At 38.5% G+C, this 15,672-nt stretch overlaps 1 protein-coding gene across 2 annotated transcripts in view; it reads left to right on the top strand.

Annotated features, from left to right (window-relative positions):
• The window catches only part of vps41 (VPS41 subunit of HOPS complex), a 16,136-nt gene extending 782 nt beyond the window's left edge, over nucleotides 1-15,354 (top strand). Inside the window, exons 3-28 of one of the 2 annotated variants that reach the window (XM_020619781.1) lie at nucleotides 2,790-2,900; nucleotides 4,311-4,388; nucleotides 5,438-5,512; nucleotides 6,475-6,537; nucleotides 6,671-6,736; nucleotides 8,909-9,028; nucleotides 9,116-9,262; nucleotides 9,350-9,416; nucleotides 9,879-9,976; nucleotides 10,069-10,198; nucleotides 10,332-10,447; nucleotides 10,545-10,663; nucleotides 11,817-11,898; nucleotides 12,000-12,092; nucleotides 12,192-12,319; nucleotides 12,588-12,732; nucleotides 12,874-12,915; nucleotides 13,015-13,065; nucleotides 13,162-13,299; nucleotides 13,392-13,446; nucleotides 13,519-13,659; nucleotides 13,760-13,896; nucleotides 14,442-14,541; nucleotides 14,623-14,667; nucleotides 14,760-14,839; nucleotides 15,032-15,354. In XM_020619781.1, the coding sequence (XP_020475437.1) occupies nucleotides 2,790-2,900; nucleotides 4,311-4,388; nucleotides 5,438-5,512; nucleotides 6,475-6,537; nucleotides 6,671-6,736; nucleotides 8,909-9,028; nucleotides 9,116-9,262; nucleotides 9,350-9,416; nucleotides 9,879-9,976; nucleotides 10,069-10,198; nucleotides 10,332-10,447; nucleotides 10,545-10,663; nucleotides 11,817-11,898; nucleotides 12,000-12,092; nucleotides 12,192-12,319; nucleotides 12,588-12,732; nucleotides 12,874-12,915; nucleotides 13,015-13,065; nucleotides 13,162-13,299; nucleotides 13,392-13,446; nucleotides 13,519-13,659; nucleotides 13,760-13,896; nucleotides 14,442-14,541; nucleotides 14,623-14,667; nucleotides 14,760-14,839; nucleotides 15,032-15,112 (2,508 nt within the window). In that variant the 3' untranslated portion in view covers nucleotides 15,113-15,354. The remainder of the gene's footprint in view (nucleotides 1-2,789; nucleotides 2,901-4,310; nucleotides 4,389-5,437; nucleotides 5,513-6,474; nucleotides 6,538-6,670; nucleotides 6,737-8,908; nucleotides 9,029-9,115; nucleotides 9,263-9,349; nucleotides 9,417-9,878; nucleotides 9,977-10,068; nucleotides 10,199-10,331; nucleotides 10,448-10,544; nucleotides 10,664-11,816; nucleotides 11,899-11,999; nucleotides 12,093-12,191; nucleotides 12,320-12,587; nucleotides 12,733-12,873; nucleotides 12,916-13,014; nucleotides 13,066-13,161; nucleotides 13,300-13,391; nucleotides 13,447-13,518; nucleotides 13,660-13,759; nucleotides 13,897-14,441; nucleotides 14,542-14,622; nucleotides 14,668-14,759; nucleotides 14,840-15,031) is intronic. The other variant, XM_020619782.1, reaches the window with a different exon arrangement.
• The last annotated feature ends 318 nt before the right edge of the window (nucleotides 15,355-15,672 follow it).

Below are 15,672 nucleotides of genomic sequence, written 5' to 3'. Positions count from 1 at the left end.
AACGCAGCTTGGTCCCAAAAGGATCTTAGTGGGGTTTTGATAGGTGTCAAACACTCATAAATTACAGATAGCTCTCCAGATCCATCAATATTATGAATGAGCTTTGGTATGTTACAGTACACCTGTGTTTTTGACAATCACAAGTACACTAAATAAAATATAGCTTTACACATCACCCTGGCAGGAGGTTTGTCTTTATAGGAAGCCAAGGATGTCAGGGATAGGCTGCAGCAGACAGGTGCACCTCTCTGAAGAAAACAGTTAAGAATGAGCAAAAGAAAGAAAACATAGGAATTCCAGCACTGTAACTAAAAATATTTCCTCTATCCTGTTTTCTGACTGTGCATGGTGTGTTCAGCATAGTAGGGAACAGAGACTCTCAGGGAAACAGGCTCCAGGGACTCTGGGATCGTATGTCTCCTCCAAGTGGCTGCAAGCAGCTGATTGTTTACTCTGAATGCTACAATATACTGTAGCTTGCTTGGTGTCTACTGAAGCTGTTGTTATCTGGTTGACAGGAGCCTCACTAGATGAGGGCAATAAGGGCCTGTGCACACTGTATTCTGGTACTCAGAAGAAATTCACAGTATAACAGTTTTTCAGAACTGTGGATTTTGAAAATCTATTCACAACCTTTGCAATTAGTCCTGCCTAGTTTGACTTTTGATCACTTAACACAGTAATATGACTGATTATGCATTGTTTTTGTTTGGTCTTGTTTTGATGTCTAAATCATCAAGAGGATATATGTTCAATTTTAACTTTGAGTCCAGCTGATCAAACCCTCAAAACTGATACAAACTGTATATATAAGTAGATAAACTTCACATAATCTTCCTAGCTGACTGAAGCAAAGTAATTACATTTACATGAGCAGCTCATACTGAAGAATCATTTGTTGGTGCAAAATATACAAAGTGGTGTGAAAATTTGTTTTTTCTTTGTGAAATTTAAATGTTCATGATGTTTACAATATATCAGCTCAATCCTAACTTTCCTGTTATGTGAGAAGGCTCATGTTTTGAAGAATTTATATCTTTTGTCCAAACTAAGTCACAAAATACGCTTTGATTTTACAGTATGCCCCTAACAAGGTTGTACGATTGATTGTAGGTGACAAATGAGTGGCTTCCTTGACTGTCGATTGTGTATTTGAAAGAAACATTATCCTAAATTGGCTGAATGCACCAGCCAGTGGTATTTTTAACTGCCAACAGACAAAGAATATGGCAGAAATGGTTCCAATACAAAGGCCAGCTTAGTAGTGGACAAAACAAAGACTAACTTAAAGGAGATAACAAAAGTTTGAAAATGGGTAGTTTCTCTCTGGGGATGAAGTTTGCCTTTGTTGTTTGATACGCCTTTGAAACCCATGACAAATGCCCTCGCATCAGAAATCTCACAACCAGAATACACAGGAAATAGCCTAGATATGGCGTTGTTGAGTGGAAAAGGATTGTTTTTGAAAATAACATTTTTTCCACGCTATTGTCCCCCACCTCCAACCCGGTAGCACATAATGGCAGACAATGTTTTGAGTTGATGCACTCTCTGGGCAGCCACAGACTGTGCAGCATTGGTTATAAACTGAATTATGTGTAATATTCAGGCTGTGACTGGCCGCAAATGTCGGCTCACGCTGGAAAGTGTAACACTGAAGAATACTCTAAGTTTGCTTTATGAAAACACCAAATCCATGTATTTCATATTGGGGATAAATTGTCTCATGAAAAGATAAGAATTACCCTATGCTGCATTCACAAAAGTCATGGAAATTGGTTGGTTTGACCTTTTTATTAAAAAATATGGCACCTGAGCATAAAAACAGTGTCAGTTTAATAATGAGAGTCATAGTTAAAACATAAGAGCATAATAGTAGTATTGTAAACAAAGGGTGTGGGCGCATCGCAACTTATTTTCTGCTTTTTCAGAATTTTATTTTAATCCCACAACTCCCACTAAATAAAAAATAAAATAAATATCTGTATAAATATACAGTATCTCTCTGATTTGCGCACGCAAACCCAGTATCCATGGATAACTGGTCCTGCTGATCTTAGTATCTTAGTGACTTGCTCCTTGACACTGTGGCAGTAAGAGTGGACACTGTGGATATAAAACCAGCATAGTTGCATATTATTTATTAGTCACTGTTATAGGAAGGCCGCTGAAAATGAAAAAATCATATGAAAAAACCCTGGTATTTTATTACATTATATGTATGTAAATGTAATTGGATATGAAGCTGACACAGTTAGTTGATCAATACAAAATTAATCATTAAATATTTTGATAATTGGTTAATTGGCTTCAGGCTTTTTTCAAGCAAACATCACAGGTTTTTCTTTTCTTTTATTGTTAATTACATCATTTTAAACCCCTGGTCAGGGATAAAAGACACAAATACGTTGGGATTCCCAGCTATTTTATTTAACTGTTTTTCAGAATGATTATCAAGAAAATAATATTCAGTTGAATCATCAGTGAAAATAGTTAATAGTTGTGGTCTGACATCCTGTAGCCTGTGTAGAATTTACAATAAATGAAAGGCTCATGTGTTTTCAGAATTTTAAGAATTAACAGAATGTAAGCAGCAAAGTCTTAAAATACTGTATGTCACAAGGTAGGGCTATTGCATTGTGATGGTATCATAGACCACAAGATATACATGACTTGAAGTGGCTGTTTTGTTCGGGTAACTTTTGTGAGTTGACACTGTCTTGGTGTAATGAATACCTTTTAAGAAAATGTTGCAGCGAGGGCCTATATCAGGTGTCTACTCTCTCAAGCAGGAGGAGGACAGCGAGGAGGAGCCCAAGCTGAAGTATGAGAGGCTCTCCAATGGGGTGACAGAAATCCTCCAGAACGATGCAGCCAGCTGTATGACCGTCCATGACAAGGTAGAGGTTATAATTTACCACCAACAAGGACGTTTCACTCTCAAGTCCACCCTGCTCAGATAGAGATCTTACATTGTTTATGTACACATTTGAGAGATGTCCTTTTCAAAACTGTTTTTCATTCTCCTTCAGTCTGTGAAGGCAGCCCATTCTTTTCTCACCTTCCCCTGCTTTTCCTCGCAGGGAGCTACATCAGAAGACTCCAGGCACCACTGTCCTCTCCTCTTTTTATTCCCACTTTTACATACGTTCCCTCGTTTCCTCTGTTTATGGAATGACGATGTTTTTAAGTAGGCCACTCTCAGTGAGATAGTTCATCGTCATGGCACCAGAATCACACATGCACCTGAGCAGAGCAAAAGTCGCACCCAGTTATGTTTCCTCACCTGATGTTTTATTAACCGCTATTGATTTTCATTTATTTATTTTTACCTTGAAGATTTGGTCTCTCTCCCTTTTTAACCTCGGAACAGCAGCCGTGCCACAGTGAGAGACACTGCTTTGCTGAAATTCTAAATTTGATCTGGCTGCCTTTCTTCCTGGGATTTTTTTTGCTTGTGTACCTTCTGCCCACCAGCTACCTGTGTGGTCACATAAGGCCCCATCACCCCGGCCAGCTCTCTCAACCTTAAAGCTACCGACAGCACATATTGCCTGATGTTGCCTCATATTTTAAGCGTCTGAATCGGAATTTCATTTGAACAATTCTCTTCTGATAAATCCTTTTAAAAGTCGCTCCACCTCACAAGGTTGAACCCTTTATTTATTTATTTTTGGTTATTTTATTTGTGGAGATTGCAGGGGCTCTGTCTGACATGCTCAGCTGTGCCTGTAAATATAAGCATTTCATTATAGACTGCACTGAAGCATGGTGGGCTCGCTGCACATCCACATGCTGGTCTAGAAGAGAGGGGGATTAGGAGGAGGGAATGGAGAAGGGGCTGGGGTGGAAGAACACACACTTAATCTAACGCCAAAAGCCTTCAGTTTCTATAATTTTTTTGTCCCAGTGGACTCACGCACACACACATGAACACATGCACTTCTGCTGGGGCACAAAACATAGAAACCAGTTGCTGCTCAGTAGAAATAATAGCTCCTTGCTGGGCAGAGAAGTGATTGGGTTGCATGGGAAGAAGTCAGATGTGTAGTGCATTTATTATGCTTAAGCATTTTAATTTGAGCAAAAAATGCCATTTCACACTGTCTGATTTAATAAATAGGGCTTTTCCATCCCCTGCAATTTCACAGTTTTGCCTCTAAGCCCACCCAATTCCCACTCTGCCCATGTCACTCCAGCTTCAGGAAGTATTTTTATCCTCTTCCACAGCCTTCATCAACACAAGAATTTTCTAAAATCTTGTATTGGTTTCAAGTGTCTTTTTGGTTTAATTACATTCTTTTTATCAGTTTCTTGCCCTAGGTACCCATTTTGGGAAGGTCTTCCTGCTGGACATCCAAGGAAATGTAACTCAGAAGCTTGAAATTGTGAGTGATAATTCTATTGGTTATAATGATACAACTCTTTAGGCACATTGAAACATATAGGTTTTTAGCCAAGCTTGCATCATGTCTCTTGGTCCTTCCACCATTTTGGTCCAAACTGAAATAGCTCACAGACTGCCAGATGAATTGCCATGAAATGTGCTAGTCATTTATGGTCTCACAAATATGAGTTTTAATAATGTTGGTCATCTAGCAACACATTGGGTCCAAATTGTAACTTTTGCAATAGTTTGGTTGACTTGACAGAAGATCTCAAGCATTACATGTACCTGCAGGTGGTCACACAAACATGTTTGTAGCCAAGATTCTAGAAATACAGAGATTAGGTTTCACCAACACACCATACGCCTCTGTACGGAGGGGGATTAAGGACACTGTGCAAAATGTACTTCAGTTTTTCTCAGAGCTTTTTCCTGACTTTAAACTCAAAATTCTGACTTTTTTCTCAGAGTTTTAGGAGCAAGAAATTTTTTTTAATGTTTTGCTTATTAAATGTTTAATTATATTTACTCATAATGTTTTATTTGCAAATATGACATCCAGAATCCTGTTTCAAATCCTTCTTTACACTCTCAGGTATATAATTATGGATGATTAACTTTGCCAGGATAATAAAACCTCTAAATTCCTAAAACAAATGCACCAAGGATTGAACCTCAGTGTGGACAGATTAATATAGATCCACAAAGAGAAGACAGGTTTAGGAATCACATAGGACTCTGAAGGACTTTGTAGTTTCAGAATGAACTAATGTAATTTAACATATTTTGTTGATTATTTGTGTCTAGAGAATCCTATATTCTAAACTTTAAAAGTATCCGCAGTGAAGGACCCCTAACCTCAGTATTAACGCCCTGCACTGTGCATTGACACAAACGCCACCATGCATCCATTACATACTCAAAGTTTTGCCCTTCAGTTTTTCTACTATTCCACTTCGTAGGGTAAAATGTCAGCCAGCAGCATTTGGCCAGCCACAGAAATATTCATCTGCCTCTAAAAAAAGATGCCATGATATTTTGTCTTCATAGAGTTCAGTGAGGATCAACCAGATCAGTCTGGATGAAAGTGGAGAGCATTTGGGCATCTGCTCCGAGGATGGGAAGGTACGATCTCTCTGCTCATCACCACTGGTTACTGACCCTTGGGTCTGCAGTGAAGAATTGCCAATCAGTGTTTTTCATCTTTCATAATTCATCCTCAGATTCATATAAGACTCATCTTATCAGCGTTAAACTTGATGCTAATGATGTGGAACTTGAGGTGTTTGGTTGTGAATTTTTCAAAGGTGCTTTTTTCCCAGACAGAGCATTAACCTGGAACTTATATCCACCTTATCAACACAAACCCTTTTTTTTTCTATGATGCGGGAATATATAAAAAGCTTCTACCATTTTTGAATAGTAGAGGAATCAGTCAGTCAGACATCAGCCGTTTATGGATACCCTGTCCAAGTTCCACACCTCACTGTTATCTGGTCTTTTCTCATCATTACCACTTATCCTTCATGGATTTTGCAGCAAGATATGCTCTCTGATATCACCCTCCCCCTACTTCTACCACTCTTGTAGCAAAAACAAGCTCTTGTTACACAAAAAGTGGAGCAGACAATTAAAATCAGTGCTACAGCATTTGCTTGCCCTCAGCCAATTCAGCTGGCTGTTAATCCTTAGAAATCTAACGTAATCCTTAATCACTAGTGTGACTCAAAAAAAGAAACGGCATCAGTTTTATTACTCCCCCTCTTAAAATTCTGGCTTCTTCTTGGGGCCTCAGATAAAGGAAAAGAGGGAGTCACATACTCTCGTGGTACATTAGAGTTTGCTGTAGCCAAGTGAGACTGTGGTGAAGTCCAAGTTTAGGACTCCTGTTTCTAAACCCTCCAGGGTTCAAAGAATCAACTTGTCCACTAATTGGTGATCTAGCGGAGAAGTAGGGAGCCAGTCAAAGTCGTTCCTGACCACAGGTCCCCCCGCTGGCCTCAGATAGTAGCAGAGGCAGCAATTAAAGGAGAAGTGTTGAGTTATTCACCTATGCTTGGCATTCACCTGTTTTGTCTTTGTTTTAGGTTCAAGTGTTTGGTCTCTATACGAGAGAGGGCTTCCATGAAAACTTTGACTGCCCCATCAAAGTAAGTGTTTCTGCAGACTTACAGCATTTTTGCATATATGTGTTGCCTACAGCATAAAGAAATATCACATTTCACACTCCTAAACAGAAAAATCTTTGTGGTCTAATCTGTCAACCATATGTTATTTTTATAGGTGGTTGCATTACACCCTCAGTTCACCAGATCGAACTACAAGCAGTTTGTCACTGGGGGCAACAAGGTAGGTTTGACTAGTACTTACTTATTTTCAGTCAATATGTACAGTTTTTGTCATTTCCTTCTGCAATAATTCACCCTGACTGTGTCCAGATGAAACCTAATCCTGCAAACCTTTTCACTTTGGGCTGAAGGCGATGCACAGGCCTCTGTCTGATGTGAAAGGCTCTTACTTTTCTGTCTCTTTGCTGGAGTGCTCTCGAGAGAGCTGCCCATTTTCACAAAGTGCTGCCTGCTCAACAGTGTTTGAAAGGCAATGCTTCACAAGCACAGAAAATAGATGTAATTATCAAGGGGGTACATAGTCTTAGGACATCCGGGCACATACTGTGATCTCTCTCCTGTAAGTTGTCTCTGGTAGGTATGTCACTACAGAGGGTAAAAAGTATTTTAGACATTCGGTTTGTCATTTTGTTTTTCAAAGGCAAAACACCACTTGCCAATTACACTGCTATAAACTGCATCACTATAAACTCCAGGGTCATTGCACGGCCATCCATAAATAAAGTATACTGACATTTATACAACATAGGTGAGGAAAAACAACTTTTTGAAACCCCATTGTTAGTGTTACTTTGCCATTTTCTTTCAATTGGTGCTGATTCCTCTCAGTTCCAAGTCGTGAAGGCCTCCACAAGGTGCATGTGATGAAAATCAATAAGCCTCAACGGGAGCCACATCCTGTCAAAGGAAATTCAATTTTGTCTCCATAGTTCTTTTGTCATATCATCTCTTTGTGGAGCAAACTGTTTATTAACATAGCCCAACTGCTGAATTAAAGAGCATATACAACCTTCTCTTAGCCTCCTTGGTAATATTAAGCACTTTTTTGGGGTTTTTTGTGCCAGTTTATATAGTAAGGACAGTAACAATTTAGGGAATGTGAATAACAGGCTTTGTCCTCTAAAGCATGTACAGCACAAGGCCTGAACATTAAACTGCAATTGTTGAAGGACCTCTGCGACCACACTGATGCCACATTGCACTGTGAAACCTCATAGCACTGTCACTGAGTTTACACACCTCTGTGATAAGATAGGACAGTAAATACATATCATGTAAATGTGCCTACAGTAAATGGTGTGTATTCTAATAACCCTTATGAATAGAGGATGCATGAACTCATGCTCATGGTGCATTACGGTATTTTCACACCATTGTCTACTCACAAATTTTGGTTTGATTTTTGATTTGATTTGATTTATTCTTTCAAACATGTAACAACAGTCAATATGTCAACACACATAATTCCACACAGATCCACAAATATATTTTCAATTTGCTTAGACCTAGTACATGCTTGAACGGAGTAGGAAGAAGTTAGACTTATAGTCCTACCTCCCTAACATCATCTTATCATCATTGGTTTGCAAGCAGTATTACTACATGGATAATTTTGTTCTACACACGTCAATTCTATTACTATTTTTTATGTCCACACTTAAATTATTCCATAGTTTTACCCCACTTATGGAAATACAGAATCTTTTTTTGGTTGTACGTATAGCATGAATTTTTAAATTTAACTGACCCCTTAAATTGTATCCCCCTTCCCTTTCATTAAATAGTTTTTGAATTCCACCAGGTAATAAATTGTTCCTGGCTTTATACATAAACACAGCAGTCTTATATCCCACTAAATCAAAAAATTTTAACAATTTAGACTGTATGAAAGCTACATTGGTGTGATCCCTATACCCCATCTTATGCACAATTCTTATCGCTCTTTTTTGTAATATATACAATGGTTGAAGTGAACTTTTGTATGTGTTTCCCCAGTTTTCAACGCCATACTCTAAGTATGGTAAAATCAATGAAGAATACAAAATGTGTAGTGCAATTTTTTTCTGGTCATGTGAATCTTTAAACTGCTATCATGAAGCTTTCTCACTCAGATGGAGTCTGATGAATGATCTGTCTTTGGGTCTGAATGCTCTGAAGTGGAACTACACTCTACATATGACAACTGAAATCGGGTTTTACTTCACTATTTGCAAGAAAGTTTCTTGCAGTTTAGGATAAAGCTGCTTCACAATCATGTCAGACACAGCTGCTGTTGATCTGTAATGCACTGTTCATCTACTGCCCTCTGTAGGTGGGATAGAAAAACTGCACTGAGCTGCTGTTAACTAGAGATGCAAAATGTAGTAATACATGTTTGATTTCGTTCTCAAAGCTACTTCTGTATGAAAGAAATTGGTTGAGTCGCTGGAAGACTTCTGTGCTACACGAAGGTGAGGGCACCATCACTAATATCCAGTGGAGGGCTAATCTCATTGCCTGGGCAAACAATGTGGTGAGTGTTCCATCACACATGCCAATAAAACAGACAATATTGAATGTGAAACTGGTAAAAGTTTGCATTCTTCTTTCTTTCTTTTAGGGAGTTAAAATCTATGACATCGGCACCAAACAGCGGATCACCAATGTGTTGCGAGATAATGTCAGTCTCAGGCCTGATATGTACCCATGTAGCCTGTGTTGGAAAGACAACACCACTCTCATTGTTGGCTGGGGTACTTCCATTAAGGTTCGCCTCATGTCTGTTTTAATTAACCAGTCATTACAGGTAGTGGCTGTTGCAGTTTTTCTATGTAATTTTTTTGTTTCTCCTCAGATTTGTGTTGTGAAAGAACGAAATCCTACTGAAATGAGAGATTTGCCCAGCCGTTATGTGGAAATAGGTATAAAGCACACACTGCGTGTAATAATTATACAGTATAATACATTTCCTTTATAGAGCACTTTCCTTAAAAATGTTACAAAGTGCTTTTTATATAGAAATAATAACAATGTCAAGCAATATTGAAAAGTTGCCAGAATTTCAAAGTGATTCACTAGAATGACAATAGTGAAATGAAACACAAGGAAGAATAAAAGCAAAATAATACTCAGGTTACATTATCTACCTAGTGAGTGAACCAGAATTTGTGTTAGTGATAGTAGAGTAATGCAGGAGAAGAGCAGACGTCGGTGCAGTAGAGCAGGACGTCACATTCGGGTTGGCTTGCCAAGTCTAAATGGTTGCCATGGTTGTGCGGGATAAAACATGCCTGATCTTTTTCTGGTCTTGTAAATGTATTAAATGCACTGTAACAAGACAATAGTGTTTTTGATTCAGTTTGACTTTTCTTTCTGTTCTTTAGTGTCTGCTTTTGAGACAGAGTTTTTCATCTGTGGCCTGGCACCGCTCGCAGATCAGCTGGTCACCCTGTTCTTCGTGAAGGAGAATTCCGATCACATGGTGATGAGACTTGGATTACATTAGACTGTAACCGAATAAAGTGGGCACTGAATATTCAACTTTTTACTCATTGTGCGCATGTTTCTGTGCAGGATGAGGAATTTCGTGCTCGGCCTCGTCTTGACATTATCCAGCCTCTTCCTGAAAACTGCGAAGAAATCTCTTCAGATGCACTGACTGTGCGCAACTTCAAAGGCAATGAGTGCAGAGACTACCGCCTCGGTGAGACTATAAATCCACCCTCAGAGAAATGTCATGCAGCCTTTTACTGCATTCTGATTTTATTATGTATCGACTACCAAATGTCAGGTTTAATGCACAGTATGCAGAGGCATAAATGTATTTTTAATAACAGAGCATTCAGAGGGCGAGTCGCTCTTCTACATCATCAGTCCCAAAGACATCGTTGTGGCCAAGGAGCGAGACCAGGATGACCATATCGATTGGCTTCTTGAAAAGAAGAGATATGAGGTGTGTGTTAGTGAATCTTATGAATGTTACAAAGGGTTACTATCAGCAATGTCAGAGTTTAATGTTGTATCCTGTTACTGTGGTTTAATTGTGACAGGAGGCACTGATGGCTGCAGAGATCAGTTTCAAAAACATTAAGAGACATGATGTTCAGGAAATTGGGATGGCTTACATCAATCACTTAGTAGAGAAAAGAGACTATGACAGTGCTGCAAGGTAGGTTTACCTGTTGATGTGTTTGGTAAGTTCTCAAGGGTCATTTAAGAACTTTTTACAGAGCTTTAAGCAGTAAGTGGACCTTGAGTTATTTTTTGTTTAACCACTATTTACAAGTCAAAAATGAACTTTAATGCTCAAAGACTATAGTTTTCATCAGATGTGGAAAGTAACCAAGTATATTTATTCAAGTACTGAACTTAAGTTTTGAGTTATCTGTACTTTTACTTGTGTATTTCCATTTTCTACTACTTTATACGTCACTAAATTTCTGAGAAAAATGTTGTACTTTGTACCCACTGCATTTATTTGATAAACCTTTCAGAATGAGATTAATGAAATAATACAGTATAATCGCAAGATTGTATTGGTTCTCTGTGGAAAATTCACAAGCTATCCTGCAACCCTGCAGTATATACATAGTACTTTCAATTATAAGTATATAAAGGGGTTCTTCCATTATAGGAACCTACTGAAACATTTTGCACCGAGTAACGCTCGTCATGTGTTCTACCTTTGTTTCCATTACACTCGGGCCACTTTGGAGGTGCATCCTGGGAGCTAAATTTCAGCACCCCTCAGGAGGTAGTACTAAACTCAAGTACCAAGAATGTGAGCGGTCAGGGGATGCGTGTGCACAGAGCAGTCACCGGTGATTGGTTAAATGTCAGTGTCTTCACACGTCAATCATTAGCATTACAAGCACCATGTGTAAAGACACAGCTGACTGGAGAAGCATCCCCTCCCTCCTCTAAACACAGACTGACAGAGAGACAGTACAGTGGAAAAACAAAGCAGGGCAGTTCATGTCAACCCCAGAGGCTGTGCTTGATAATGGTTAAAGAAAGTATGGGGTATATTATTAGGTTCTGATAGAGAGAATGCAGTATAAGGTTTTTAACATTAGCTCCACCTTTACCAGCTGCAGCATTAAAGTTTACACTGTGGTATTGCTACTTTTTTTAAGTAAACAATCACTTCCTCCACCACTGGTTTTCATACTGTATGCTAATGAGATATATTCCATTCACATTTCTAATTAACTGATGAACTCTTAACTCCATAGTGAGAAGTACATTAATTGCAAGCAAAGTCAAATAGCAGGATGTTCTGATCTTCAGCCGAATGATTCATGTGCTTTTTGTCAATGCAGGAAATGTCAAAAGGTCCTTGGGAAAAACATGGAACTATGGGAGAATGAAGTCTATAGATTCAAGGCCATCGGACAGTTGAAGGTATGTGCAGGATAGCTGTTCTCCGTGGAATGTTTTCTGTCTTTTGTCCAGTGTCAGTCTCAGTATTATACCACCTCACTCTCCACCTCTCTTCATTCCAGGCCATCAGTCAGTATTTACCTGTAGGAGATCTGCGTCTCAGACCAACCATCTATGAAATGATCTTACATGAATTCCTCAGAACTGATTATGAGGTACTTTGTCCCACAATTTTGCGAATCTTGACATCCTGTGTTATGATCCATTGGGTGATGCTTTGGTCAGCTGATAGGCCATTTTTCATTTCCACAAAGGGCTTTGCCACACTGATTCGACAATGGCCAGGAGAGCTCTATAATAACATGGCCATTGTTCAAGCCATCACCGAGCACCTGAAGAAGGACCCAATGAACAGCACCTTGCTTACCACACTGGCTGAACTGTGAGCGATCATTACCAGTAGTTAGCCACTTGTACAGAGTGAGATTTTAGATGCCAGGGTTTTAGTACATTTTTTTTAACAAACTGAAAAACTTGATGCATTATGCATCATTTATGCACAGCTTTCTGGAATTTTGCATGACCCGCATTGTATTTTTGGAAACTCTGTGTTTTTTAATAAAGTTTTAAGTAAAGTTCTTTGTGTTTGAGCAATACTTAGTTGCACAGTATTTGTCTATCTATCTTGTTTATCTCTGATGCTTTTGCAGGTACACCTACGACCAGAGGTACGACAAAGCCTTAGAAATCTACCTGAGACTGCGACACAAAGACGTCTACCAGCTGATCGGAAAACACAATCTTTTCTCATCCATAGAGGATAAGATTGTACTCCTCATGGAATTTGATAAAGAGGTAAAAGACGAATCATAGACTGAAAAAACAACAAGTTTATTCATGTTTATGTTTTCATTAAATGAAAAAGACCTTCTAAAATGTAGTAGGTAAAAATGTTTTCCCAGATAAATAAAATTCCTTCTGAATTTATGCTGCCAGAAAGCTGTTGACATGCTCCTCGACAATGAAGACAAGATATCAGTAAGTGTGCCTCACATCCATCAGTTTTTTTTTTTTTTATTAGCATTCTGATGAAAATACACCATCCACTAATGTTTTTTCATTTCATGCTTCTAACAGACAGACAGGGTGGTGGAAGAACTAGCAGACAGGCCTGAACTTCTGCATGTGGTGAGTTATGTGTAACTATAAACATAATCACTTTACCTCTCAAAATTGCCTACAGAACTGATTGCACAGTGCGTTTGACTTATCTTTTCTCCACAGTATCTTCATAAACTGTTCAAGCGGGACCACCAAAAATGCCAAAAGTACCACGAGAGACAGATCAGCCTGTATGCCGAATACGACCGACCAAATCTCTTACCTTTCTTGAGAGATAGCACACACTGCCCACTTGAAAAGGTACAATTCTTCCAGGGTATCTCGTCACTCACCCATGTTTTCAGAAGCTACGGGACATGAATTATTTTGTTTCTTCTGTTTTTCTCACACAGGCTCTTGAGATTTGTCAGCAGAGGAACTTTGTAGAGGAGACCGTCTTCCTTCTCAGTAAGTGTTAATTATTATCTCTGCTTTATCAGAAATGAACTAAAGGAAACTAATCCAGCATGTGTCTCCTAGGCAGGATGGGGAACTGCAGAAGAGCTCTGCAGATGATCATGGCAGAGCTGGAGGATGTGGACAAAGCCATAGAGTTTGCTAAAGAGCAGGATGATGCAGAGCTGTGGGAGGATCTCATCTCTTACTCTATTGATAAACCACGTGAGCCATAGTCTCCTATTGACTTGGTTAATGCAAACCTGTGTCTTTTTATATTTCTCTATCACTTTTTATTTCTTGTTTTTCTCTGTTGTCTCTCCAGCCTTCATCACTGGCCTCCTTAATAACATTGGTACTCATATTGATCCCATCCTGCTCATTTACCGCATAAAGGAAGGCATGGAGATCCCAAATCTCAGAGATTCACTAGTAAAAATCCTTCAGGACTACAATCTGCAGGTTAGAAATGCTCATTTCAGATGAACTCACCTTTTTCTCATTTAAAATCATCATGAAGCAGAAATGAAATCAGTCATCTGGTTTACAGATGACTAAATGGTAGTACAACTGTAAACACCCATTCTTGCTATTAGTATTTCTTGTTTTCAGTTCAAACAAATGATTAAAAGAAGAAAGCAATAAAAAGAAACATCAAGCCAGCAATAAAAGATTCAATGAACAAATAAAAACTTGGGTAACACTAAAACATTGTAGGTGCATTGACACTATGTGTCAACAAAAGAGCAGATTATTGCATCTGAATTGTGCAACACATTTGAAAATTTTACTGTATTTTTCATGTATTAAACTGAAAAACTATGACTATGCAAATAGTTTATTACAAAAGTTTAACTGTTGAACACAAGATGTGTCCTGCTTCACTGAAAAGTGTGTTCTCATTGTATTTGTCCTGAAAGTTTCATGTTTCCTTATCACATTTGCAAATTAATCGTGTCATTAAATCATGCTCGTACACACACCTGTTTTGTTTCCATGTTTCTCAGATTCTGTTGAGGGAAGGATGTAAGAAGATCCTGGTGGCCGACTCGCTTTCCTTGCTACAGAAAATGCACCGAACTCAGATGAGAGGGGTCAGGGTTGATGGTGGGTGCACATGCAAAAGCAGCAGAGATAAGTGCTTTTAAACTAAACTCTTAAGCATGATCATATCTGTTTTCTTTTCAGAGGATAACATTTGTGAAGCTTGTCATACTACAATATTGTCATCAGGTGAGTTGTTCATGAGGTTCCTTTCACCTTTACTTTTGCAATGCATTTTAAATCTATTTATTGCTCATTTATGCTTCACACCTGCATTTCAGACATGGCCAAATCCTTCAGTGTGGTGGTGTTTCACTGCAGACACATGTTTCATAAAGAATGTGTACCATCCCCAGCAACAGTAAGTAACTGCATTGCCGTAAAATCTTTGCCACTCTTTACCTATCACATTATTTCTTTTTGTATAATGACTTTGTATTTGTACAGTGTCATCACTTCCCACCATCCTCTATTTGTCTGCACTCACTGTTATGTCTGAGAATCTCAAACATATCTTACAATTCCTACAACTTTTCCATAATTCCTGCCCCAGATTCCCGGGATGCAGTTTTGTAACATCTGCAGTGCGAAGAGGCAAGGACCAGGAAGTGGAATACTTGAGATGAAAAAGTAACAAGGATTTAAGCACTCGCATTGCCTTTATTGATATTATTATCAGTGCACTGATCAATAAATATCACTTTCTCTCAGTCACTGCACTGTACGCTTGCAAAAATACTAAACATTTATACTGAATTGTCTCTGTATATTTAAATCTAACACATGTAAACTACTGTACATGTTGTGTTTGCCTGTAATGTGATTTTGCTGAGCAAATGCCTGCAATGTCTGAAAAATAAAATCACATAAAACTGACTGGATTGTATCTGATCATTATGCATGGCTTCTCCATAACTCTGTGGAAGTCAGTTAAATAATATTTATCAGACAGATTTAAAATTTACAGGTATGATATGCAACAATGGAAATGCATCTTCCACCGTTGGTGGATAAACTGCTCAGATTGTTTACTTCAGTAAAAGTAGCAATACCACAGTGTAAAAGTCCTGCTTTCAGTGCTACTTACTGTAAGTAAAAGTACAAATGTTTTAGCATAAAAATATATTAGACATACTGAAAATAAAAGTACTCATGCAGAATGGCACATTTCACATTGTATATCATATTATTGGG

Source organism: Monopterus albus, unplaced genomic scaffold (genome assembly GCF_001952655.1).
Source record: "Monopterus albus unplaced genomic scaffold, M_albus_1.0 scaffold226.1, whole genome shotgun sequence".
In the NCBI taxonomy this organism is placed as follows: Eukaryota; Metazoa; Chordata; class Actinopteri; order Synbranchiformes; family Synbranchidae; genus Monopterus; species Monopterus albus.
Note: the sequence above shows the minus strand (reverse complement) of the source record. Positions and strands in the feature narration are given on the sequence as shown.